Source organism: Falco punctatus (assembly GCF_963210335.1).
Source record: "Falco punctatus genome assembly, chromosome: 13".
Taxonomy (NCBI): Eukaryota; Metazoa; Chordata; class Aves; order Falconiformes; family Falconidae; genus Falco; species Falco punctatus.
In genome coordinates this window covers 5,864,814-5,892,710 of record NC_137593.1, presented here as the reverse complement: position 1 = coordinate 5,892,710, position 27,897 = coordinate 5,864,814, and the positions used below count along the sequence as shown (strand labels likewise).

The following is a 27,897-nucleotide window of genomic DNA, read 5'->3' as shown; positions in this document are numbered from 1 at the left end:
TCTTTCATTTTCCTGCTGTAGCTAAAACATAAAGTCAGTAAAACTTACTTGCCACAGGCCTTAGCAACACAGAGCTCAACTCTATCGCTCCCACAGGAAAATTTAAGCAAACATCGCTGCTGCCGTGCTCAGCTCACCGTGCAGCAGCACAGGCTATGGCGGGCCCTGAGGGGAGCCCAGGTCCCTCACCCCTGCCAGGCCGCAGCTCCCCACCACCGCCTTCCTGTGCTACCCTGAAGCCAGCCGCTACCTCACTGCTGCCCGAGAGCCGCCCGGGGGCCTCCGCGGGGCCGCCCACAGCGCGCACCCGGCCGCATCACCTCACGGACGACGCCGGGCTCCGGCGACAACATGGCGGCGGGGCCCGTCACGTGCCCGGCGGCGGCGGCGGCCAGCGCGCCTGCGCGGCACCTCCCCCGGAGGGAGGCGAGAAGATGGCGGAAGCGGAGTGAGCGCCTTGTCCGAGGCGAGTCTCCCGGCGGGATGCGCGGAGGAGGGGGAGCGGCAGCGGCAGGCCCCGGCTGGGTCGTGGCGGGGCGCGTAGGCGGGAGCCGCCACCTGACATCGCCCCGGCGGCGGGCCGGCCCCGGCGGCGAGCGGGTGCCTCGCCTCCCGCCCACCTTCCCTCCCTCCCCGGCGGTGGCTGGCGCCTGCGGGGCCGCTGGGGGGGCGGCGGCGGCGCTGGGCCGGAGCGTGGCCGCCGGTTGTGGCGGCGGCGGGGCTGGGCTGGGCGAGGGGCCGGTGCGGGGGGCTGAGCGGGCGGGTCAGCCCGGCCTGCGGCGGGGAGCGGCGCCCAGGGGCCCTGCAGCTGCCGGCCGAGCCCCGGGGTCCGTCAGCGCGCCGGCGGCTCCTGCCGGGCCGGGCACCCCGCGCCGCTGCACCGCACGGCGGGGGTTGTCTTTCCACTGAGCATAGTTTAAATTGTATTTATTTAAACACAATCCCCAGGGTTTGGGCAGGGTTGGCCGGCACTTCAGCTGGAGTGGCGGGGGAAGAGGGGTTACCTCGGAGCCCTCAGTCACATACAGGGCCCTCAGGGGCTGGGCTCGCAGGAAACATATTTTTCTTCTGTGGTTTGTACCCTTGGAGAGCTGTAAGGAGAGGTCATGAATGGAAAGAATTAAGAACAAGCTATATGTTAAAAAAAATTGCTGATTTTCAAATGCCAGTTATGGTTACAGATTGTCAGCAGTGTTTGTTATTACCATGACATTTACTGGAAGTCAAACTTCTTCAAACATGACATTCGTATCCACCGTGAAGGCAGTTTAACACCATTGGTACAGAACAGCAGGTATTTCTTTACTTTAGGTATTTGCTTTGGCCAAAAAATATGAAGAAAACAAAACTTCTGAGTATTTAAGTTATAAACGGTGTAATTTGAAATTCTGTGGTGTCTCATACTGTTACTGCTTGAATAAATACTTATTTTCAATATAGTTTTGTTGTGCTTTGTGTTTTGGGCTTGCTTAAATGCATCGTGGTTGTTTAAAGTCAGAATTTGGTGCATTTTCTAAAACTTTGCATTACAGACATTATTTTGAGTTAGGTTCTAACAGGCAATACCGTTGTAGGATTTTCATCGTACATTTAACAAAATTAATTTTACAATAGGAGTTTTGCCTCTTTGATATTGTTGAGTACTCAGTGAACAATTTTAGAAGATTATTTTCAATTGTATCTTGAGATTTTTTTTTTTATAGTGGTTCTGCATATACAGCATTGTAAAGTAAATGAAAGCAACGCTGTAAAGGCAGTCTGATTTTAAGTCTGTAATGGTTTTTATGCTTTCTGTCATAAAATATCCATCTGTTAAATTGTAATGGTTTCTTTATTAAAAACCACCACTTTTTCTGTATTTCCTCTTCTCCCTTAAACACTTCACTCCTCACTTGAAGAGAGGAGAGGCTTCTGACAAGTGTCATCTGTTGAAACACTTTACTAATCCTTTGCCAAAAGAGGGCACGCGATTTCTGCCTGTTAACACTGTGCTGTGCAGTGCTTGCGTGGTGGTAGGACCAAGGGGTGGCCAGCAAGCATCTCAGACCGGCTCTAAGGGAGGTGTGGGAGGAGGACTGGAGATGCACCTCAGTGGCAGGCCACGCTGAACAAAAGTTTAGGTGCTCTTTTTTCCTGTTTTCATTGTACATCCATTGTGAGAACGACTTGGGTGATGACAAAATTATTTTTGAAAATTAGATACTTTCAGCTAAAGGATTAATAGCTCTCATGGGGTGAACTTCTGATGGAATACCTAGCAGAGCGGGATATGTTGCACATCTCGCTAATAATACATCTAAAATGTGGCTGAGAATGAAGGAAATTAAACATCCAATGTTGTTTTCTTAGGCTAATTTAACTGGTTGCATAACTCTGCTAAAACTAGCTAGACAAGCTGTAGGTGTAAATATTTTGATGTGCTTTTAATGTTCTCTGGAGGAGACAGGAGTTTTTTTCAAGGTACTTTTCATTAACGTTATGTGAAATTAATGTAAAGTGGTTTTAGAAGTAATGCTCTCTTCATTGCAATTGAAGTGGCTAACCCATGTATGTTAACTTGTGCTCTAATGTAGGTAGACAAATGGCATTAATAATGCACAACAGATCTGAGTATTTAACAATAAAGTCCCATTTTTTTCCCTCGGTTCTAATAGTAGGGATCTCTGCTTTTATAGCACGCTTTATTGCCATAAATTTTCTTTGATGTCAAAACATATGCAAGTATGCAATACAATGGTAGGCGTGAGGTCCTTAGGTGACCATACATCTATTAAAGTTTAGATATTCCAAGTGCTCAGGAGCTATGGGATCATGTGCCGTTCTCTGCTTGCAAAGTAGTCATGTTTTGAGAGGTGAAGGTAGCAGCCCGGCAGCGTTGCATTCTGCTTTCAGCTGTGCGAGTTGAAACTCCTACTAATTTTGTTCCCGTTTGATGCAGCATCCAATGGGTGGCTTGTTAAGCCACTTGGCAATGCTGATTTTTCCCTAGCACATTGCAGCTCTCGCAACGATTATTTTTCTGAGCCAGCCTTTATTGTAAGAAGGAAACATATTTTCGCCTCCCTTCCCCCCACCCTTTTCTTAACATCCTTTTAAAAGCAATAAACAGCAACTATGCTATTTCCTGTTAATCGTAATACTAATAATGAAAGAGAAACTAAACTAAACACCCCTCATATATTGAGATAGGTGATTCATTTTGGTTTTTAAGATGCTATTTTGGGAGAGAGGTTGTGCTCTGCAAGAAAGGGACATCTCACAACACTGGGGAGGAATCATCAGAGATGCTTAAATAGGTAGTTGCTTCTTTGGCTCTTACTGTATTTTGTGAGGTAGTGCTGTAAAAAGTAAAAGCATTTTTCTCTACATCCTTTCCATCTCTTTCCAAATAGAGCATGCCACTGTTGATTTTTGCCGAGAACATGTTTTGCTCAATGTACAGAGTGGTCAGCCAGCAGTTTCAGTGTTATGCTGTGAGGAAGAGAGATGCAGCAGCACTCCTGTGTAGCTTGCTGGAAATCACGTGTGTATTCCTAAAGTGGTCACCTATTGCTACTCTTGATGAGTCTTAGAAGATTATAAACACATCTCTCAGCAAATTTCATTGCATAGTCTACAAATTTCTTCCCCATTTGAAAAATTGTCCATTATTCTATCTCCGCGAAGCTTAGATGTTTTTTATTATTATTTTTTGCCTTTAAAAATCAGTGTGTACTGTCCTTCTGTTAGTGAACTACTTTTATTTCAATTCTGCCAGGCTGGACGAACGCTGCACAGCTATGGAGAATGAACCAAACACAACAACATGTTCTGCGTCCACAACTACTATCACTACCACCTCCACTTCCCGGACACAGCTACCACAGATATCTGTCTACAGCGGCTCTGACAGGCATGCCGTCCAGGTACTGGGCTATGAGGTGCTCTTTCCTGTCCTGTACAGTGCTCTCAAATATAGGCATTGGACAATACTTTACACAGGATTTATTTTTCATTCTTAATTTCTGTTTTCTCAGTATCTGACTTTCTGCTTTTCAGAAGATACTGTTTACGGAAGGGTATCAGACCACTTAAGAATAGTGCAGGGTACAGGCCTGCCTTCCAGATAAGGGAGGGTGGAAATGCTATGCTAGAAAGTTTGGATTTTTTCACCATTCTTAGGGGTAGGGATTATTAATGTAAGCCTTTACAAAATAATGCAAAATTAAAGCTGTTTGTCTGACCAGCGTTGACTACAGGGATCCAGGGGTATCTGTGTGTGTAGCTGCTGCTTTGGGTCCAGCCCCCTCTTGCTGTTAAGTTGGGTCTCCTCAAACTGTACAGTCCATTCCATTGGGTTTGGTAATTGAGTCTCTCACGCGCTATCCTGATCTTTCAAAAAGCAGAACATTGTGTAGGACTTGTGGACAAGAACCTCAGAGGCTTGGATGTTGTGTTACGAATGATGCTGTGATGTCAGCTGATTGTCAGGCTTTCCTTGAAAACGTGAATATATGTATGTTGACTATATTCTGTGACTTGGTTGAAAACAGTGATGGAGCAAGTTCAGTATTACATAATTGATGTGAAAAGAATTTATTTGGTTTTGTTTCCTTGTAAAGGTGAACTTCAGCATCATGTCAGCATGGTGTTTTCTTTATAATTGTAATTAATTACCTACTGATTCACCACAGGTTATTCAGCAGGCCTTGCATCGTCCTCCTAGCTCAGCTGCTCAGTACCTCCAGCAGATGTATGCAGCCCAACAGCAGCATCTAATGCTGCAGACTGCTGCTTTGCAGCAGCAGCACTTAAGCAGTACCCAATTTCAGAGTCTGGCAACTGTACCACAGGTGAGAGTGAAGATTACTGAAAAAGAATGGTGTACTACTTTCTAGAGTAGGGCTACAATTCTAGAGCATTGTCAAACACAATAACAGCTTAAGTGCCTGAGCTTAATGCCTCCCAAGAATTCACTGTTATATTTTAATGGTTTTGTTATTTTTAAATTGTATCTTCCTCCAAACCGTTGGGAGGATTTTGTCCAGTGTTGTAGATGCTCCAGTAGGCAACCATTCCATGCTTTATTGCATACATTATAATGCATCATGTAAATCATCAAACAGTAATAAAATAAATAGTAAAAATAGACTACTTCAATCTTCATCCCATGTTTTTGTCTAAAAGTTGATGGAGAAAGCAATGAATAGCAATGTATCTTAGTGAAATCAAATAAAAATAATGAACATCTGGTATCTTAGTGTGTTTTGCCACACATCTGGCTGCATTACAAGTAATGGCAAAATTAAATTTTAACTCTTGAGTGTGGAAGTGCAGGAAGTCAATGACATTTAATTTCTGAAGCAGAGCTTTTAACATTAGTGAAAACTGGAGGAGACCCATTTTGAAAACTCAAGCAGTGGAAGGATTTCCTTTGACTTCAGATTGAGAATACTGTCTCACAGAGATAGGTGGTGGTTAGTGATTGTACACATGGAAATGCTAAAAGAGAGTTAAAGACTTCAGGAGTAGGGCTGTTTGTTGGCAGAACTGGGACTGACTCTTCTGTGTGCCTGGCTTTTTCTTCTATACCTTTACCATTAGATCGTGGTAATATATTGATTTGTCATTTTTTTTGTGACAAAACTGTGTGTGCATGTGCAGTTACTGAGACAGAGCAAAGAAAATCAGATTGGGAAGTCTAAGAAGTTAGGTATGCAGTCTGTTAACACAGAAACTGGAATCACTGTCCCTGTATTGATCTGAAGGGCTGGAATAGCGTAGTTACAGACATTAGATGTGCATACATAAATTACCATTCTAGAATATGAGGATGTTCTTTACAGCATCGATAAAGTTTGTTTTATTTTTAGAGGATTCTAATCATAGTAAAAATTATGATGTGAGTTTTAATAATGACGGTTTTTAATGATGTCACATTTTAAGTTCTGAGCACCCTAGGTGTAGTGAGATGATCAGTTCCATCATTACCAGTTTGATAGGTTTTACCTCTGATAGTTTTTGTGCAAGTCTTGATCTGCAAGAATCAGAGTGCCTGAAATTGGGTAGGAATTCAAGGCATTTAGCACCTTGCAGATAGCATTCCATGGTGCAGAGTGCACTTTGCTGAAAACTACTTCCACTGAGTAAAGTGTTTGTACTGTTAACTTAGAGAAAAGGTAATGGTAGAGAGGGATGTTTCTAATGGTTTATGCAATAATATGAACATCACGTAAACACTTTTTGATTTCAATATTTGACACATATTCTTGCTGTTTAGGCAAGCCTGTCAGGTGGGAGGCAATGCACTTCCCCCACTGGGAGTGTCACTCAGCAGTCAAGCATGTCGCAGACCTCGGTACGTAACTGAACAAAGACCTCCATCCATTCTCAACCCCTCTCGGTTATTATATAACTACCTGGAAAAACAGGAAAAGTTTTAGTATTTAAATTTGCATAGTTAAAAGTAGTATTACAGAAAGAGTAAATAGAAGTATGATGAGTCTGTAGTAAGTGTTGGCTGTGCTTCCAGTGTCCGCCGTAGTTGCTGGCCTGTGTTGGAGGCTATCCTGCTCCCAGACTCATCTTGGTGCTCCGAGGGGCAGCTCCTCAGTCCACAAGCACTAGTGACTGTTCAGACCGCTGCAGGAGTCACTCCCTGAGCTTTCATCTCTCACATGATTTCTTACTGGATTTGTCACATTAGTTTCTTTATTCAGGGCACTATCGTAGGTTAAAATTGTAACTGTGTATCAATGATTGAAGAGCACCACATCTAAAGAATCCAAGTCAGTGCTCACATATATATCTTTATGAAACTGATCATATGTTTATAACGTTCATTCTTTTATTGATATCATCTTTTATCATGCATCTTTTATGCACTTTCAATTATTTCATCCATATTCTAGGCATGTGCTCAGGTTTCAGTTGTTAGCAGCTCTGTGTTCAGTTCATGCTGTATTTCTTTAAGCGGCATCTTCAGACATGTAATTTGCACAGTCTGTTATGTACACTTACACAGTTGTCTCGAGTAGGACTTTGTTAGTCCTACAGACATCCTGCTTATTAATCATGCCCTTAAGCTGTTCATGACTTCAGTGCATAGCTTCAGTGATTCAACTATATATATTTTTAAGCTCTCATAGCATTGCTTTGGCTTACAGTTGTTAGAAGTAAAATCCTTAATTCATTACGTTTAGGAGGGAAAGTCTTTAAAGATGTCTGATGTTAAACTAACAGAATAATTGGGCTGGGATTTTTCAAGGAAATCTTTTGAGTAAGTGATGAAAAAGAGCTGGGCACTTAACTCTGTTAGACTGGTTAGAGGAAAAAAAAGAAAAAAAACAAACCCACAACCACTCTTGTTTGAGAAGATGCTAAAGAGCAATTGTTGAGGAGCATTTAATAGGAGATTGTAGAAAGTTTTAGTCTCCAGTCATTTTTAAATATGCATATGTAGAATGAGGAATCAAAGTCTGTATGTGGTGGCACAAAGAAGTGTCCTGATCAGTTTGCGTAACAAGCATAATGGAAGATATCAGTCCAGTCAGATAATACAAACATTTAAAGATGCTTAAATATTAAAATTCAGGTATTTTTCTTAAAATATTGCAAGCTCATGCTACATGTCCTATAAATGTGTATTTCTGAGGTATATTTTTCAGACTTTATAAAATCATTGTTTATACTCTTAACTGGTTATTATTATTTGCTGCAAAACAGATGCTTGCAGTTTAAGAATGGAAGTGTACAATCTTGCCAGAATCTAGTTTTGTGCTGATTGGCTCAATATATTTTTGATATTTTTACAGTTCAGAGATTTCAGCTGCCCCTGCCATTTTTGTCAAAGGCTTTCTGGCTTTAGACCTTAGGATGAATGAATTTCCATGACAGAAGCAATATTTTTGTTTCCTTAGATTAACCTCTCCACCTCTCCTACACCTGCACAGATAATAAGCCGTTCACAGACCTCCAACACCACTAGCAGCAGTATTACCCAACAGACTATGTTGCTGGGGAGCACCTCTCCAACCCTGAGTGCCAGCCAGGCTCAGATGTATCTCCGAGCTCAAATGGTAAGTTTTGATTACAATTTTTAAAGCTTGGGTTTGGTCTGTCCCTGTCATTTTCCCTGCCCTGCCCCCCCAAAAAATCCCCAAGCAACCCCACCTGAACTGTTTCAGTTCTTGCTTTGTTTCTATAAATTATTTACAAGTATTTTTCTTTAGTTTCAGTGAGCATTGAGAATTTAGTCACTAATTTGTGAATATGTATCTTCTGAAACACCGTAGACATCACAAGTTAAAGAACTGCCGTAGCTTAGTTTTCTGGTGAAGTTTGCTTAAGTGTGTTTAGCGTGGTTGTACTCCAGTTATGAAATTGATCAAACATGGGAAAAATAGAAAAAGAGTGCCTGTCTTTTCAGGCTATGTGGAAGGGCTTACTGGAGTTTGTTTATATTCAGGGTAGATTGTTTTCCCTAGCACTGGTAACATTCAGAGTTCTAACTCCTATTCAAAATTTTCTTAGAAAAATTTCATAGAAGTTACTGAAGTTGTACATGAATGTGCAGGTACCAACCAGTACTTGGTAAAGGCCAAGGACTCTTATGCATTGTGTGAGTTAGTGACCAGACCTTTTTAGTGTTATGTTCAACTACATGAAATAAAAGAACTGCTGTTACACTGCACCGAGATTTGAGCCAGAGGTCCATGACTACAGTGGTTATAAAATTAGATACAGGCATGAGTTCTTGCAGGAACTGCACCTATGAAGTATGTTTGGGGAAAAAAAGATCCTTTGTTCTTTTTCTGAGGTTGTTCTTAGGCATGTACAGCAATACTGTTATGCTATGTTGAGTTTTTCCTTTAGCTATTATTTTCCTGCATGTTTATGGAAAAAGCAGTATAACTTGAGGGTAAGGAGTTAAAGATTTAAACACCTGTTTATCCGTTTGCCAGTGAAAGGATTTCTTGTGTCTGGTTTGCAAGCAAAGCTAGATGCTGAATCCACCTAAGTACTATTTAACGGGACAGGAATTACAGACTCGTTTCATGTCACTGCCTTTCAATATGTGTTAACAACTTAGTAGCTGGAGCAATACGAGGATGACGTTGCTCGTTTTTGTAGCAGCAGTCTCTCTCAATGACGTGGATTATTGATAGAGTTTTCCTATGCAATTACACTAAAATTTCATTGAGACTCTCAATGTCAAATCCCATGTTTATCTGAATAACAGCTTTACACTCCAGTTTTCAGTTTCAAAAGAGAAACTTACCCTGTTTGTTTCTGATTAGAATGGTGTTTATTGCAAGGCCATTTTGCTACCCTCTGTAGTTTGAGCATTATACCTGTCTTTCAGTGTTTTTAGCTAACATACTAGACATCATGTATTTTTCTTCATCATCATGACCTTTCATTTTTCTGTAAAAAGGTCAGCTCTTATCTCTGGCTAGCTCATAATAACATCTTCATCACCACTCAATTCAATCCCAGATAAAAACCTTCATGTTTTCTTCTTAGCTGCTCCTTGCAGTTGAGATCTCTTTAAAAATATGGAAGATTAACTGATGGCCTCTTTGCAAAGCCTTCCTTAGAGCTTGTCCTTGCTATATTGCCTATAAAGAAATTAATGATAGTTGCTGGTATTCTGAAGTTAGTGATTTCAGGTTGGTTGTATGATACCTGTTCTCACTATGAAACTTAGCATAGTTAAAGTTCATATAACAGCTTTGCCTATTAAACAACATTTTGACAGATTGGAAGGTCTAAATTCTCTTTCTTTAATATAGTAGATACTGGGCTGCTGTCTTGACTTTTTGTGCCTCTGTTTCACTCATTTGTAATATTGGAGGGGAAGTCCTCTTAAAATGTTCGTATGAAAGATGATGTGTGTGTGTATATATATGAAAGATTGTTCTCAATATGTAGAACAAATATTGTACATTATTATATTTATTTTATGTTATTATTGTTTAGTTTTATTTGCTTAAACTACCATGATAAATGTGCTTTGAGAAGTTCATCTAAAAGTAAAAAAATAAATCTTAGAAGCGGTACATCCCTACATGTAAGTTTTGTGCATCTCTTAAAAATACTGCGTTTCTTTCGCATATTTTCAAAGTTTCGGTCTGTTACCAAATATTTTTTTCTTGCTTAAACAGCTTATTTTTACTCCTGCAACCACTGTGGCTGCTGTCCAGTCTGACATTCCCGTTGTCTCATCTTCCTCATCTTCGTGTCAGTCTGCAGCTACTCAGGTGAGCTTGTGTAAATTTATTAAAGGTATGTCTACTAGAGTGGGCCAGAACTGAAAAGTAAGGGCACATTGTGCTTAGGTTTACTTACTTACAAAAACTACTAATGGGTACTGGTTATGTACAACTTCAGTGTCTTCGGTTTGCTATTGTCTCACGTTTAGCGGTGATCATGTTATATGTAAAATCTGGATCCTGGATATGACATTTTAGGTCTTTGTAATTAGTTCTTGTCTTTATTACCTTGAATAACTTAATGTTATCAGCTGAACTTGTATTAGCTTTCCACTGCTCAACATATTTGTTTATCATCTGGAAAAAATACACATCATTGTACAGATGGCTACAGAACGTATTAATCACAGTCTTCTGCTGTGAAAAGTGAACATTAATCTAACAAAATTATGCTCTCATGAGAGACCTCTTCTGTTTTAGCAGTTTCTTTAAAAGCCTTTGATAAATGGGCCTTGTTTAGAAACCTTTCAGAAATGCGAGTAAATTATACCTGTTGAATGTTCTCTGTCCTTACGTTTGTTCACCCCTTCAGAAGATTCTAATAGATTTGAAGACCTTAAAGATGTGTCACTGTTCTGAGATAATGGTACATCATTGAAGCCTGCCTTCCCTTTGTTTTTTCCAGTAGGTGCGTGAGGCGGGCAGAGCTTGCTGGAATCCAGCTGTGTATTTATGCAGGTTGTTGTTCAGCAAGCTCACAATGTTAAATTCATCAGTTGAACCTTTGTTGAAGACAGGTGATTGCTCCTTCAGTCTTGGAGTTATCATGCCTCATTATCCCTTATCACAGCTGCCTCTCCTCCAGATCCTACAGATCAAGTTTGAAAGTGCAGAGAGGTTACTGGACAGGCTAGTAGCTTTTTGTATCATAGTCTTTTGCATTCAAGTTAGAGATGTCAATAAAGCCCATCACTTTACAGTCCTGGTCCTTCTGTACTGCAGTGTTCTAGAGGACCACTTTGCACAAGTCTGCCTGGCTGTGCAGCTTCCTGAGGCGTGGCTGCAGAGGGACAGTAGAATCTCACCCCAGACCACAGAGCATTATTCAGTCAGATGAGCTGCTGTGGTCTCTGCCCAACTCAAACCATTCCTCTCCCCTCTCAATGTTCAGCACTGCCCTATTACCAGATGTTGTTAACCTTGGTTGTCTGGTAGTTTCTGTAGCAGCAATGACATTGCAAAGATCCTCTTTCATCTGTAGTCAGTGATGCAATGGAAAGCCTTTAACACTGGTACCCTTTATTTTTCTTACCTTGTGATAAATACATCCTTGGCGTTTCAGTTAGCTAGGTTTAGAGAAATGGCTTTGTTTACTATATAAGCAAACCTGAGCAAGTAGGCAATGCCAGTTAATAAGAAAAAGATACATTTAGTTATATACATAGGTTGTATATTACACTTAGCCAAGTGTGAAGGTACAGTAGTGATCTCTTAGTATCATCTTCCATGTAAAATTACCAGAGAAACTAAGAAGTTCATCAATGAATAGCAGTGTCTCAATGACACACCCCTAACATGGCCTGTTAGGTGAACTGATACTTCTCTCCTACTTATTCCTCTTCCCTTCTGCTTTCATATTTTTTTCTTTTCATATGTGTCACCCACATGTATGATCTGGGCACCTCTGATTAATTACCTTACCTGTTAAGGTGTGCTGAAGGTTGATTTGTACTCATAGAGATGGGATTGCAGTAAGTGCCTGATGCATGCTATTAAGGGAAAAAAGTACTGTTGTCTTCAGAATGGAATTTGAATGCATCCTGTAGTAACACACTGAACAGTGAGAAGTAAAATGTAAACTAGCTGTTCATTACATAAGTACTACCTGTTGAATGAAGAAGGAATTATGTAATCAAAATAGTGGATGGTGATAATAATTAGTCCTCTTTTTCATGTAAAGTATGTAATTTAGTGCTATGAGGGTAGTCTTTATCCTTGAAAATAAAATTCTAGCTCTCGTTTTCCCTTGGAAAGCTGGGATCATTATGTACAGAACCTGGCTGTGATATAAGAGACATTCATGAAAATAATCACCTATTTGCATTTCAGAAGGCAAACCTTTTGTTTCATGTGACACTGGAGGTGTCATGATTAAAAGGTACATTAATATCACTGGAGAAATAAAGGGATCAGGTTTGATAAGACACAGATAACATACAGCAGATTCTGGTCCCGCTGACTACCTGAGGCTCTGGTTTATGTTAGTCTCCGGAGGCATACTGACAGACCACTGCACTAATGCAGCATCTGATAAAAAAGAAATTGCATTTGCTTAAGATGTTTTATGTTATTCACTTTGAAGGCACAATAAAAGAGAAAATGTAAGTTTCAATTCAAATTAATGTAACGAACGTTTTCCATTCTTTTTAAAGTTCAATAAAAGTCTCCTGTATTTTCTTTATCACTGAAGTAATTTAAGATCCCTATTCCTCTCAAAATTTTGGGGCTTAAAAGATACTTTGATATGCAGATTTTTAGCTTCTCATGTATTTTGATCAGGCGGGATGAGAAGCATTACTTAACTTTTTTTTCTTTGCTTGTTATGCCTGAGTGTTTGTCACAGATGTTTATATGGTTTGCATTTTTTCGTGTTTTGCTTATTTCCCAGGTTCAGAACTTGACGTTGCGCAGTCAGAAGTTGGGTGTATTGTCAAGTTCACAGAATGGCCCACCAAAGAGCAGCAGTCAAACTCAGTCATTGTCCCTCTGCCCCAATAAACCTATAACCAGTTCCAAGGGCAGCCAGCCAGATCCCTCAGAAACCAACAGAAAAGGCGAGAGCCCGACTCCAGAGTGTCGGAGTACACCAGTCACACGGACATCAAGCATACATCACTTAATAACACCAGGTGGGATGAAAATGGAGCTATAAGAAAGTTATTTTAATTAAAGGTTATTTGTAAGTTATGTTTTTGGTAGAATCTAGTGCTGTCTGACTGGGTTCTTCTAGATATTCCACATAAATAGAGTTTAATATTTAATAGTAAACTTACTTATTTGTTGATGTTGGATGTTACACAGGATTTTGATTTAGCGCGATGATACAGCAATGTTCCTAAATCACAATATAGCAATTGCAATACGCAGTTGAATCACAGTACAAACATGATTCTCTCTTACTGGTCTCTCTGTATGCTCATTGTCAAGACATGTCATCCCCAGTCTCTGGGAAGTAGTGTGTGGGTTGAAACCACCCCGAGCCTCTTGCTGTCATCAAAATCTTAATTTGATGTTCATTGATATTTTGGGGGTTTTTTTCTTGCTGTCTTGTCTGTGTCATCAGAATGTTCTTAAATCAAGTACTTTTATAAATCCATAGCTAATGGTGTCCCAGAATCTTGCTATTTAGTATTAAGAGATAAATCAAAATAAATGTGCAGTTAGTTAGGTAGACATTTACATTGCAATGTATTTGCGTTTTAGCTTCCTTATTTTGAAAGAGTAAGGGTAGTCTAGACACTTGGTCTGAATTTTGTGGACTTTAGTTTGGCTTAAATGGCAGCTTTTAGAGAAGGGGTAGGACTGAGGCGGGCATTCTTGAGGTATTGAGCCCTAATGCTCTTAGAACTTGCTTTTGTAAGGAAAACATCCATCTTCACTAGAAGAATAAATAATAAAAAAGACAACATAAATGAGTTGTTTCGCAAGTGGAGAAGACAGAAAAAGAAGGAGTTTACATGTGGAGGAAAATACGTGTGCATGGTGCTGTAAGGAATTAGTAATGAGTCACTGGTTCACTTACATATGTCACCTCTAGAAGCTGCACTATTTTTAGATTCATACTTTCAGTTTATGTGTTCAAGTTCAAGCAAATACTTTGAAAGGTTTTGATTCATACTGAACTCTTGGAATTTTTAGTCTCTTAAAATCATTTTACCTAAACTTTAACTTAGCAGTTATCAACAAATCCTGTTGATCGTGAGAGGTGTATCTCTTCCATTCCAGTCTGTTTCAAAGAAAAGGTTAAATCCATTTGAAGTTGCATGAAATTGTTAAAAAAGTGAAGGCTGGATCAGCAGTAATCTCAGAACTAGCACCAAAATGATAAGTTTGGATACTTTTATATAGAAAGCACATATATGTGTGTATATATGGAAAAAGCATGGCTATGTTCCTGTATTCATTGCTGCATTTTGCTTTGGAACTTAGCATATAACCCTAGTGAATTGTTCTTGTGTACTATATGCTGTCAAAGAAGGTATTTCTAAACATGGATCTGAAGGGCTGAAAAAGTTGTGCTAGTCTTACTCTAAAGTAAAAACTTGCTTTCTTTTAATATTTTTGTAATGTTCTCTGGACTTAAAGAAATAAATACTAATTTTTACTTTCCTCCCCTCCTCACAGCTTCGTATTCTCCATTGCAACCTCATTCACTAGTGAAACATCAGCAGATCCCACTTCATTCACCACCTCCAAAGATTTCACATCATCAGCTGATACTGCAACAGCAGCAGCAAGTCCAGCCAATTGCACTTCAGACTCCTTCGGGTCAGGACCCCCCTCCATCCCAGCACTGTCTACCACTCCCAAGCCATGGTCTTCCTCCGGCTTCCAGCAGTGTCCAGTCTCATTGCTCACCGATTCACATCCATCCTCCACCTCTAACACTGTCTCCTACTCCATCCCAGTCAGCTCAGCAGTCAGTAGTGGTATCCCCTCCACCTTCTCACTCCCCTAGTCAGTCGCCTACAATAATTATTCACCCTCAAGCACTTATTCAGTCACAGGCAAACTCCCTTGTGCCGACAGCTCTTCAGGCAGAGCAGTCTGCTCCTCAGCAAACTACTACCAATCCAGTTCGACCAATTGCACAGCCACTTAATCTTCCGTCGCACCTTCCGCTTCCATCTTCCCCCGCTGTACATATAGGGTCAGTAGATCAGCCCAGCTTAGTTTCCCCAGGCCAACAGATTGTGTCCTCGACACCACACCAGCAATATTCAGCCTTGCAGTCCACACCCATCCCTCTTGCAGCTCCTCCTCAGCTGTCAACATCTTCAACCCAGATCCAACAACTGCCATTGCAGTCTGTGCAGTCTTTACAAGTGCAGCCTGAAATCCTGTCCCAGGGCCAGGTTTTGGTTCAAAACACTTTGGTTTCTGAGGAAGAGCTTCCTGCTGCAGAAGCTTTGGTCCAGCTGCCATTTCAAACTCTTCCACCACCACAGACTGTTGCAGTAAATCTTCAGGTGCAGCCATCGGTACCGATTGAAACTCCAGTGGTAAGTGGTACTATTGCAGTCCTTTATTCTTTATCCTTGGCTTCTCTAAAGAGCTGTAAGTCTGGCCCATTGACCAGAGGGAGCTAAACCTCATGCTAGACAGAGGACCAGAAGAAACCTATTGATTACAGAAGTGAGCTTTAAGAAAACAATAAGATATTTTCCTCTTCTTTTTTTTTTTTTTTCTTTCTATAATGGATCATCATTCAAAAATATCAACGAAGCATCATGAAAGTGCAACTTTTGGACTTTCTTATCTAAAATGTTATCTCTTAATGACATTGCAGCATATCTGAAGTTAAAAAAGCAAGTAAATATAGATCAACACTTACATCAAAATGAATTTTGATAAATACATCATATGGACTGTAAGCTTTTACCTTATTATATTAATTATATTAATATAATATTATATATTAATATAAATATAGGCAATCAAAATTTTGAGTAGGAGAATCATCTGTATACTAGGTGTGAAGGTGTGTAGCAGATTATTAAGATAATAGAGTTCTGGATAGTTAATTTTGTACTAACCATTGAAAAGATGCTTTTCATAAAAGAATAGGGGAATTTGTGATGCTGTGTTCCCTATCACTGCTATTTAATGTAGTTCAGTGTTAGTCTCAGATGTCAGCAGTTCGCAACTGAAGGTTTCGGCTTCACTTGCCCTGAACTGAAATCACGTACAGTGAAATAAAATGATATACACATAATGCTGACATTTGAGATAGCATTATGAGATCAACGTGAGCAAAAGAATCAACAACTCCTGTAGGCTTTTATCAGGTTGCCAACAGGTTAAGGAAGTAAGGTGTGCTATTCATTTTTAATTTATATTAGTCATTTTATATATATATATATATGTATAGTATATATAAAATATGGTAACGGTAATCTCAACTCTGATATTTCATGTAGAAATTGGGCCAAAGAGTAGAAGCCAGGTTTGCTTTTGACAAGGTTTTTTAGTGTTTTACATAGTAATCTGCTAAACTTGCTGTCAGTAATTCACATAAATTTAATAGTTTTGAGGAAAATACCTTTTAATTTCTTATTACCACTAGTGTTTGATGGTCTTGGTGTACTCTTCTGAAATACTCAGTTTGATTAGACTGCGCTATAAAATAGAGAACAATTTGCAGATTTGTCATTATGTTAGAAAGCTTGCATTTTGCAGAAGTGTTTAAATAGCTATAAGTGTGTGTGCAAATAAAAATACAGTAAACTATAAAAATAAGACATTGAAAATATCAGGTTCTCTGGTCTGTTTGGTAGGAGAAGTGTGCCTCTTCATATTTTGCTATTTGTAAAAATACTTTAATTCTGCTCTCATAGACATTGTGATGTCCCCAGAGTTCATTGTTTTGTATGCAGTTTGGAAACTAGTATTTTATTAGAAGGTTAGCATATTTTCACTGGTAATTTATTTTAAGAACTGTATTTATGCAACTCTTTTAAGGTATTAAGATAGAATGGAAATCTCTTTAAAGCATAGTTTGTTGGATGCAGATTTACCAAGTGGAGAACGTATGCGAAGAAGAGATGCCAGAGGAATCAGATTGTGTCCATATGGCTAGAACACCTACGCCACCCACTTTGTCTCCACCAGCCATAACCTTGGGGAATGGCGAGGCACTTAATTCAGAAGATCCTTTGTCAGGTGAGAACAAATGCCAAACTAAGGTAGCTGTTCTGCTTAGAAACTTAGACTAGTTATTGATGTTTTAAAATAAAAACCTGTTATTTTGATCTGGTTTATAATTTAGTGATAATGTTTTTTAAGTAAAAGAAACTGTATGAAATATATTAGAAATCCATGTGATAGAACAAGTGATTCAGTCCCAAAGGTGTAGCTTATATGTGTATTTGGATAATATGTAGCATGGAAAATGCTTATTTGAGCTCCTTAGCATGTACTTTTATACTAAAATCTTAACAAAAGTGTCAATCTCCAGTTAATCTTTAAGTGATAGCTGTGTGATACGGGCAAAATATGCTGACTGATCTGGTGTGAGACTGATTTTGCAGAATCAGGGTCAGCAATCTGAAGTTGCCATCAGAACGGCTGACTACACTGAATGATTCTTTTTGGCACCTTTGTTTTTTTTACCTGCCACAGTAAGGAGCTGTTCTACTGCAAAAGCTACCAATGACAATTTTTCTTTTTCGGTGAAGTATAAGATATACATTGCTGTATCAAATGTTGTCCTCCAAACTAATGAAGCTTTCCTGATGTGCTAAATATACAAATATATACTCTATATATGGTGTAGTGGGGGTGTATGTCAATGTATATGCTATATATATAACTGGGTGCTTAGTGGCTTGATGTTGTATATGCTTGTGACCATGCAGGTTGCTGAGGCTCAAAGCATTCCTGAAAATTAAATTCTCTCTAGAAATACCTCAGGTGCTTAGCCTTGAGAATCCAGTGTTTGAAAATACTGTTTTCTGCTTTTGACTTATGAACTTGTGATTTGTGTAGGTAATTAACGGCCAGCTATGCTTATAGTTAGTAGGTACTGAGTAATGTTTACATGAGAACTGTTCATTAGTGGAATCGTTTGTCAAGGAAAACCATCTTGTTTAGAAGGTAACTATAGTGAAAAAAACTCCAGGGAAACGCCTATGCTACAGGATGATGGGTGTGCTTATCACCTCTTATTTTTAGAATTCTGAGCCAATGGTTGGACATAAGTGAAAAAATGTAACATACTTTATTGGGTTTTCTTTCAGAACATGGGGGACTACCTTCAGTGACATCATCAGTCAGTGCCTCAGTAATTAAATCTCCATCTGATCCTTCACATGCTTCTATTCCACCACCACCTCTTTTGCTTCCAGCAGCAACAACAAGGAGCAACAGCACATCAATGCCCAATAGCATTCCCAGCCTAGAAAATAAACCTCCACAGGCTATTGTTAAACCACAGATCCTGACCCACGTTATTGAAGGCTTTGTGATTCAGGAGGGGTTAGAGCCATTCCCTGTAAGTACAGAAGTCGCTATGGATTTTTTACTACTAATTTTTGAAGCAAACTATTCTTAACAATGATGTTTTTGGGGCTAGTAGCTGTTTAGATCTTGAATAATTTTTGTAATGTTGATTTTGACCTTTTTCCCACTGATTTGGTAACCTGTTTCTTACAGCATCCATTATACTTGTGTTCAGTTTGTATTGTCTTATGTATATAATTGGAATCCAGGCTACTGTTTGGCTTGCAGCTATCACTGGATCACAAGGGACTAAGTGAAAACAGAGACACGATTGAGTAGATAGGCTATATCCAGAGATAAATATAGACTGTGACTTTTAGGCTACCATTTGCAATAACTTTATTTACTCTATCTCCTAGATACCTTAATTTACACCTCTGAGGTGAGTCTGTTAAAATTCTGAAATGTTAAAATTTTGTTGTTTAAAGCACTGGCAGGCCTTGATGTGATTAGTACTGTGCCTGGTAAGAATTACTGCTGGTAATTTTGAATCCACACTTGGACAGTTTAAAACCTATGAGCCTGCCTTATTAACTAATTTAATGTGTATCTCATTTTCTCATTCCTTCATTTCTCCAGGCATAATGTGTTTCTTCCTTTATTAAATATAATTGCAAACTCCGTAGAGCAGGAGTGAGTCTTTGTATTTGAGAAATGGTATTTAGAGCTTTGCCACTATATAATAATGAATCGTTGCTACAGAATAGAAACTGTGATTCAAGTCTCAGTTACAACTGCTAAGTCGCAAATACTATTTTCATTATTCATTGTTCAGTTAATCACTGTTGCTTTGCTTTTATTGCAATAGGTAAGTCGTTCATCTTTGCTGGTAGAACAGCCTGCAGAAAAAAGATTGCTAGTGGAGGGTCAGATCATGAGTGTTGTGTGTGTTGAATCAGACTTGCAGAATACAAAACATGCAGACAACTCATCGGACACAGAGATAGAGGATATGATTGCAGAAGGTTTGTAGTTTTTGTTTAAATACCCATTTATTTTTTTTCCCCTTCAGTTCTGTATGTATTACAGAATCCCATCCTGTCTGTACTTCTGGAATTCTTCTCCAGTCTTTACACTGTCTCTAATAGAAACTATTCTCAAATGTTTTTTACTAGCTACACATCATAACAGCAGCTGCTGTGGATGCACACAAATGTCAAGAAACTATGAACTTGTCCTGCTTAGAATCCAATGGTCTCTGGCATTAAGTCGTGAGCTTAATTGAGTTCCCCATGCAGTATCTGACATAATCGTCATAGTGGATTTTTTTAGAACTCGGCAATCAACTGTTCTGGATCTGTTGCACCACTATTACTGTAGATAGCTTTGTGAGTGTTATGAAATGGAAATTAAGCCATGGCCTGGCCCAGAAAAGCCAAGTTATTCTTTAACTCACATTTTTTTATAAATTCATCCAAGATTTGAAAGTCTGGAATTTTTCAGCTGTCCCTGGATTTTCTCTTCCACAGCTTGAGCAATTGCGCAGGAGCTGGTTTTAATTTTTTTAAATTTGTCTTAATGCAACTTTTAGTTTCATTCTCTTAAAATAGTTCTTTCCCCTCTTTCATATCAAACTGTAGCGAGCAGAGTGAGAAGGGACAAATACAGTGTCTGCTAGTGCCACAGGTCTGTATTGGGGAAGTGGCTGGAAAAAGTCTGGACAGCGTGACCTGAGCAGTAGCAATTGTCACCATAGCTATGCTTCACAGCTTCCCGCTCCAGGCATTGTAAATTGCCACTTAATTAAAAGCATCTGTCCCTCTGATCTCTTCTCACAGGAACTTTCAAGACAGCAACATGATAGCAGTTACTGGCTGTGGTTTCTGCCATGAATGGTACTGAAGTGCAATAGGGCAGTTGGCTGTATCCATTGTGTATCTCAGCAAAAAATTAGCTCAAAATTCAGTCTTTTAGATTATTAGATTCTGATACATTATTTTTTACCACAGAGATTTATATCCGGTACTGCTTATGAGCATATTGGGTCAGACCCGAGTCAAGGATTGCAGACAAGGTAAAAAGCTTGCCTTAAAAAGCATTACAAATTCAAAAAGAGTATTTGTTGGTAGTGAAATCAGGTAAATATGGTTGGAGTTTTTGCTTAAGTTTCAGTTTACCACTCAGGCAATATGTATCTCTTATATATGTCTTAAAATTAAGAGTATATTTTTACTTGTAGCACTGATTTTTAGTAGGAACTGGTTTAGCTTGGAAGCACATTACGGAAAGGAAGTATCAGTGGGTTGCAGTCCTCCTACATGTTGATGCAACAACACCTGTGCAAAGTCGTCAGGAGCTGTGGAAACTGTGCCTGAAAAATGAAACATAAACCAGAATTTCCTAAATTGTGGCTGGTTATATGAGTGCATTTACTAGTATATCTCATAGTCCAGAGCTCTTCCTAATTTTGCAGTAACAGCCTAGTTTAGGCAGTGGCAGATACTCAGAGTGCTTTGCTTTGTAACTGTAACTTTTGATTATATTGTAATTAAGTTGTCTACAAAGAAAAGTAAAGAAACAATTTTTACGGAGTCCATTTCTTAAATATATTAAACAATATTCTACTGTAAAATAATTTGAGGCCCATACCTTATTCTTCACAAGCGTTCACATAGGCATGGCAGACTAAATTTTAGAAGGCAAGCATCTGGCATATTAAATAGTGGAGGCTTGCAGTGTGACTGGAAGTTTTCTAAATCCTTGTTTCATTTAACTTAAAATTACTGTTGGGTTTTTTTGGTATCATCTCCCAGTGAGGGCTTCAATTTAACCAGTTCTTTGAGAGGGAAGTCCATGAAAGCATCAAGTAAAAGAGGCTTTTAAAGAAAAACAAAAAAGTGATCTGGTAAATTGTATTACTTGTTTGACATTTTTTGGTTACTTTATAGCACAATGGAGTTACACTACTTTTCTACACACAATGTGAGATTTGTAAATCTTTTAGCTCTTGACTGTGCTTAGTAAATTGCTATTAAATAAACCTGCTTTCTTGATCAGGAGTACAGCTTTTTTTTAGTACCTGGTTTAGCCCAATATATTTCAAACAGAAGAAACTTTTTGCTGTCTGGCGTATCTTCTAGAATATTTGAAGCTTTGTTTGTAATAGTCATTTTGGCCTTAATTTGTTACAATAGATCTTAACTCAGTTTTGTTTTCAATAACATTCCCTAACAACTTTTCATTAGTAACAGTGTTGCTTCTCAGATTTCAAACAGCTTGTCTGTTCTATAGAATTATTTAAACGTACACATTTTTGTTTTTAGTTATTGTTCCTGACAGCTGGTGTTAAGTAGCTGCAAATTGTGTACTTAAACCTATTAGATAAACTAGTGGGAAACATCCAGGACTGAAACACATCCACATATGCAGAGGCTGAGCAAAGGAGATTTTCTGATACTGAACCAGGGTACGATTGTGAATATGGTAGAAGCACCTAATCTGCAAAAGAAAAGACTCTTAGGATCAATTTACTTTTCAATCTATTGTCACTTTTCTCCATATAGTATGACCTGCATTGGGTGTGAGGAGGGTTTGGCTTTTTCAGAGTGATTTATTTGAAGGATGCATCTCTGATATTTAACGTTAGTTGCAAGGTTGGTCAGATTTGGTATGTTTCCAATTTCCAGTTTTTACTTCCTGTGTGATACCAACTTATTATGCTGGAGACTTGCAACATGGTAGTTTTCAGTTATGTCTTTGAGTCTTGATACATCAGATTTGTTATTCCAATACCTTTTCCAGTATTTTCAGCTCTTTGCTGCATTAGTGCTTTTTTGTTACCTTGTCAGTGCAATAGTTAGTGCTTGCAAGCGGATCAGTGAGTTAACATCACTATAACAGACTTTTACAAATTCATAGTTAAAATTTTTCAATTAAACTTTGATACCTGCATTTGCATTAGCTGGCATCAGAGCCTAACAGAGTTTAGAGCAAAAAGCTGGTTTGCAATTTTTGCAACTAATTATGTAAAATTACAAGTACAAGCGCAAAAGGTGAATAGCAAGAGGCAAAGTATATGAAACAGTGACTCAGGTAAAATAGAAATGTGAGAGAAATGTATGTTTGTTTAGTCCTCTGAATTTTTGAGCAATATATTTTGTCCATGATCACAGCCATGTGGCATGCAGTTCTTTTACTTAACCCAGATGACCACAAAACATGATGTTTCGGTTTGTGCCAGTTTCACTGCTTTGCTCCTGATGATGGATTTCACAGATGGTGCATGGGGATAAGGGTTGGGTTTTTTTTTTCTGTGCCACAAGTCAAGTTGATTTGCGAATACTCTAAACTGTGTACAAACCATGCCATAGCCATGAAATACACTTCCAGCAGAAGAAAGCATAGACATTCAGCATGTGATGTGTGTGCTGCCTTGTTGCCTTGTACTGCTGCCTTTTGAGCTTTCCTGAGGAAAGTTTTGAGGAGTTCTTAAGGAGAAGGAAAAGTGCCGCCTCATCTCACCAGTAACAGAAAAATACCCTATAACAGCAGGCTGTAAATCAGTAGATGCTATAATCCTTTTCTTTCTCATATGCAGCTTATCTTTCTCATAGATGAGATTCAATGTTTTGCTTGTTTTCACAAGTCCCTTTGGTTGTAGCAGTTGCTTATTCAAACAGTTTTAAAAGGTTAATGCGTTATGTCATTACAGGAGAGATTGAATTTAGGCTGTGGAATGCTCAGTTCCCTTAATGAACTCTTTATAAGCAATTCCTGAGGACTGTAACACTTCTTTTTAATTGTTTACTATGTTTAAGGGCAGACTTGCTCATGGATGGCTTGAAATTTAACAAAGCTGATTATGTTCATTGAATAACTTAATTGCGGTTTCAGTAAGGTTCAGTTTACTCAAGGTCTTTTCTGTAGCGAATGAAAGCTATGACTTGCTTAGCTTTGCATAATTTTATGTTAATCTAAGTATTTAATTAAATGTGTTAGATATTTGAAAAATCTTCTACCCACCTGCTTGAGATGAGAAATTTGAATATAATTTTGTGTAATTGAAACTGACTTCTTTATGCATTCTTTCTTTAGAGGGGCTGGATGAAATAGAAAATGATCTTCTGAAGTGTGAATTTTGTGGAAAAATGGGATATTCTAATAAATTTCTACGGTCAAAAAGATTCTGCTCCACATCCTGTGCCAAAAGGTACTCTGTCTAGTTACTGCTTATCATTGTCTGGTTAATGGAATAGCGCCTAAGTAGTGTCTGATGTTGAAAAACAAAGAAACAGTAAAACATGACTGCCTTCTACCCAGATTTGCAGAGTATATGGGTACAAAGAGAATTACAGTAAAATTGCGGACCTTTTTGCAGACGGTGACATGAATGCTATTGGGCTTATAGGAAGGTGATGTGTATCATGGAAGAGAAATCCATTAAAGGTTGCTAAGGTTTTGGAAACTGGTGCAGAAATTTGTGGGCCCCGAATCATTATGTTTGTCTTATTCCTGTTGTGTTCCCCTTGATGTTGGGCAATGTCACAGAAAGAATGCTGGGCTAGGTGGGCTTTCTTACAGTTTTGTGTGATGGTAGGCAAAAAAACCAACCGCATTTATCTTCTCTTGGCATAATGGAAATGCTACATAGACAAAAAATGTTCTTAAATGTTTTTAATAGTAGTGTAAAAATTCTTTACTTGCATAGAGTAAAATAGAAATATTCATAAACATAAATAATTGTTTGTAAAGCTTCTCCTTTCTTGAAAATAATGCCATTCCCTTGTACATGTGGTTAGCAGAGGAAATTGGCTGGTTGCCATTTCTGTTTGGGTTTAGTATGCTACTTTTATTTTCTTTTGGTTAAGAGAAATAAGAATTCATAGTCAACATCTGAATGTAAAATCTTCCATCATTACAGCTGGAAAATTGGTATTTAATCCCAGATGTTTTAGAAAGGGGAAATAGTTTCCCATTTCTAATCACCACTTAGTTATTTTTTTGCATCAGTGTGCCTAGAAACCACCTTTCTCTTACATATCATACTTCTTTAATCCCCCATGTGAGACATTGCCATTTTTAAGTAGCGGGAATGTATATTTTTGATTTGGTACTTGTTGGGACACTACCAGTGAAATAATGTTAAGAAGGGGGTTTTCCCCTTAATCTTAAAACGGGATTTTTGCCTCCGTCCTCTTTGACTGGGTGTCAGCTAGGCAGAAAAAATGGAAGTAAAAGATACAATGCGACTTTAAGCTTTTAACAGACATTTCAGAGAAGTGGGACTGGGCTACGTAATAAAATACAGAAGTATTTCTATCATGGAAAATGTTTAAGAATGGGAAAGACAGACATCTTCCAGGGATGATGTAGAGGTACTTGATCTTGCTTCAAGACAAGAAGTCTGAGTAAATAGCCTTTGAGGTACCTTTCTCTTGTATTTCCGTGACAGCTGTTGTTGTCTCATTAGGCAGACTTCTGCAACACTGGAATTTTATGGTTACTTGATTGAATTCAGTCCAAAAGACTATTAGTGCATTATCAAATATATCTTACTTCTTTAGGCACAGCCTTAGTTGCACTAAGAAGTTTGGGCTGTTTACATCAGACAAGACCAGTCGCTGGAATCGGAAATCAGATAGCCAAAGCCTTGGGCGACGCGGGCGTCGACCGAGTGGCCCTGATGGGGCATCACGAGATCATTTTCTTAGACAGGTCTGTGGAATATTTGCTTAAAACTATGGCATTCTTTTGGGAATTACAAATAAAATATAATACTGTAGTGTATTTGTACTACATTTTCCAGCTTCCAATTACTTATCCATCTGCAGAAGAAGATGTGGCTTCTCATGAAGATGCTGTTCCAGCTGCCATGACCACCCGTCTGCGAAGACAGAGTGAAAGGGAGAGAGAACGTGAACTTAGGGAACTAAGAATTCGGAAAATGCCAGAGAGCATTGACTTGTTACCAGTGGTGCAAGCTGACCCATCAGTATGGACTGTTGATGAAGTTTGGGCCTTTATACGTTCTTTGCCTGGTATGTAACGTGCGGTAACTTGTTCCTTTTGTTTTTTTAACGGTAAAGTTCCTTGCTTTTTAGCATCAGTGTGATGAGGAGGTGGTGTGGTAACAGCAGTAGTGTCTTTAGTTACTGATAGAAACTGCAATGTGATTTGTTTCCTCTTGCTTGTTCCTTCAGCACAAATCCCGTGTTGATAGAACTAGTCCCACTTTGGCTGTTGCATCCCAGCTGATGGAGATTAGAGCTGTTCCTTCAGTCTGACTTCTCTCAAGAGGTCAGTAGAGAGATGAGACACACTTCCTCCCTTTCCTCCCTTTTACACTTCTTTCTTCTCTTGCCTCCTTGCTGCTTATTCAGTAGAAAAAGCAAGGGGAGAGTTATTTCCCTTAATACAACTGAAAAATTTGAAAGACCTATCCTGATACAAGTCATTAAAAAAGAATAAGCAAGCTTCTTCAATGAAGTTAAACTTTGTTTTGCATTGATTTGCTCAGTAACTGAAATGCAGAGAGCTTCTGCTTACAGACCCTGCATACTGGTAAACACGGTGTTCTCAGAAAAAAATAATCTTGCTGCTTCTTATTTACAAACCTTTTCTTTAGTTCAATATTCACAGTTACCTTCATCATCTTCAGGTTTTTTGACATTTATTTATCATTTCATAACTATCGTAAGCTTTAAAGTTTCACTCTCCGCTCTTTCCCAAGGATGCCATTCTATCTGATCAGATACTGTAATCCTTCCAGGTAACAAGGCAGTTCTACCTAACAGCAGTCATACAAGAGTTTTTGTTGCTTACCCATGTAACTCATATGTCAAAACACTGAAACCGAGGTTAAGTTTGTTCCTAATTTTCTACTTTTTCTGGAATGCTAAACCATTTTTCTGTGTATCCCATTAGGCTAATAACCCACAGGGAATAGATTTCATTGCCAAGTTATACGCATGGGTTATGACAGATAATCTGTTATAAAGTAGGTCAGGCAAAGAATTGAGTAAGGGATGTCTTAAATCAGCAAAAGTCATCCTTTTGAAGTACCTTTCTTCTGATAGTTTATAAATTGCAATTAAGTTATATCATCTGCCTCTGAGAAGCTGCAGTGATATCTGTAAAAACAAGCAAAGTTCCTTAGGTTTAAGACATGGTCATCTGTTTCTGTATTTCATCTGTGTTACTGGAATGTAACTATATCACTGCTGTTCTGAGTTACTATTTTTATAGCTTTGAGGCTGTAGTTAATTCAATAACTTCCTGATGCTGAGTTGTGTAAAGGAATAAACGATAATTCTGTCCTAGAAAACTTAAAGTGCCATATAAACACAATTCACTTGCAAGTATGAAAACAAAAATATTATTCTTAAAATGTGGTTTCTGTTTTGAAACCATTACGTTCAGACTATTTCACGAGCTCCTGGATCTGGGATTTTTTTCGTATTCTATAAACAATGTAATCTTTAATTTTAAACAGACTTTATATTTCTCTGTATTTAATGAAAATTTGTTACAGTTACTCTCATTCATACTAAGGCCTAGTTTCTCAAATAGTTTTTTAAAAAAAAGTTCAATAGGTATTTAAAATTATATTTACAACCTACCAGAATTTTTATTGTTACATAGCTATGTTCATGGTTTTTGTCAATATTGGGCTTTATTCTGTTTGATATATTCTCAAGCTGCTCTCTTGAAAAAATATTTTTTCATATGCTGTCAGAGTTGAATAACACAAAAAATTACTGACTTCCGTTATGCTGTTTTGCAATATCTACTTGGTGCAGCACATCCAGACCATGTTGTAGGAGACGGTGATCTGTCAGCTTTTCATAAACATCAGGGACACCTGTTTTGATTTACAGCTTTTTGCACAGAGCCTGTAGCTGAGATCTAACTGTGGAGTCAAGTTAGATGGATTGATGACAAGTTAGATGACAAAGTCCTTGTCAGCTTTTCCTGAATTCCATTGAAGGCTTTTGGAGAAATGAAGATAGTAGGACATTTCTATTGTTTGTTACTTCTGGGGGGAAGAGACAGCAACAGTTTAAGTCCCAGCAGAGTTGTTCCTCTTTTCTTTATTCAGTTGCAACGTTACTTGTCATTCACCCACTTGCCACCCTTGTTTTAGCTAAGTTATTGCACAACAACCAATTGCAAAAGTGCTTAAGAGAGTACCCAAATATACTTGTTTGAGGGAACTGAAATATATTCAACTTCCATCCTTTGCTTTTCCAAAATGACTTTGAGAAAAGGTATTTTTGGAGAAGTTGCATGGAAATGTTTCATGTCCTACTTAAAGAAAACAACCAGCAATTACCTATTTTAACAGGACCACTTTTGTTCCTAAATGTAAAAACTTCTCTTGATCTCTCACATTATTTGTAGATGCTGTGGTCTGACAATCACCGTGGTCAGGTCTCAGGTCAGACGTACAGTGATGCCTTTCACAGAATGACTTAGTACTTGATTT

At 38.6% G+C, this 27,897-nt stretch overlaps 1 protein-coding gene across 7 annotated transcripts in view; it reads left to right on the top strand.

Annotated features, from left to right (window-relative positions):
* Window positions 1-340: 340 nt before the first annotated feature.
* The window catches only part of PHC3 (polyhomeotic homolog 3), a 38,430-nt gene continuing 10,873 nt past the window's right edge, over window positions 341-27,897 (top strand). Inside the window, exons 1-15 of one of the 7 annotated variants that reach the window (XR_013931848.1) lie at window positions 341-466; window positions 3,758-3,905; window positions 4,674-4,832; window positions 6,260-6,337; window positions 7,899-8,057; window positions 10,146-10,241; window positions 12,862-13,102; window positions 14,598-15,475; window positions 16,985-17,135; window positions 18,212-18,465; window positions 19,282-19,438; window positions 23,508-23,622; window positions 24,977-25,127; window positions 25,219-25,450; window positions 25,613-25,709. Coding sequence is in view for 6 of the 7 variants with exons in the window: in XM_080410496.1 (XP_080266622.1) it covers window positions 3,780-3,905; window positions 4,674-4,832; window positions 6,260-6,337; window positions 7,899-8,057; window positions 10,146-10,241; window positions 12,862-13,102; window positions 14,598-15,475; window positions 16,985-17,135; window positions 18,212-18,465; window positions 19,282-19,438; window positions 23,508-23,622; window positions 24,977-25,127; window positions 25,219-25,450 (2,797 nt within the window). In the remaining variant the exon portion in view is untranslated. Of the gene's footprint in view, window positions 467-3,757; window positions 3,906-4,673; window positions 4,833-6,259; window positions 6,338-7,898; window positions 8,058-10,145; window positions 10,242-12,861; window positions 13,103-14,597; window positions 15,476-16,984; window positions 17,136-18,211; window positions 18,466-19,281; window positions 19,439-23,507; window positions 23,623-24,976; window positions 25,128-25,195; window positions 25,451-25,612; window positions 25,710-27,897 lie in introns of those variants that run through there. The other 6 variants (XM_080410497.1, XM_080410501.1, XM_080410500.1 and 3 more) reach the window with 6 other exon arrangements.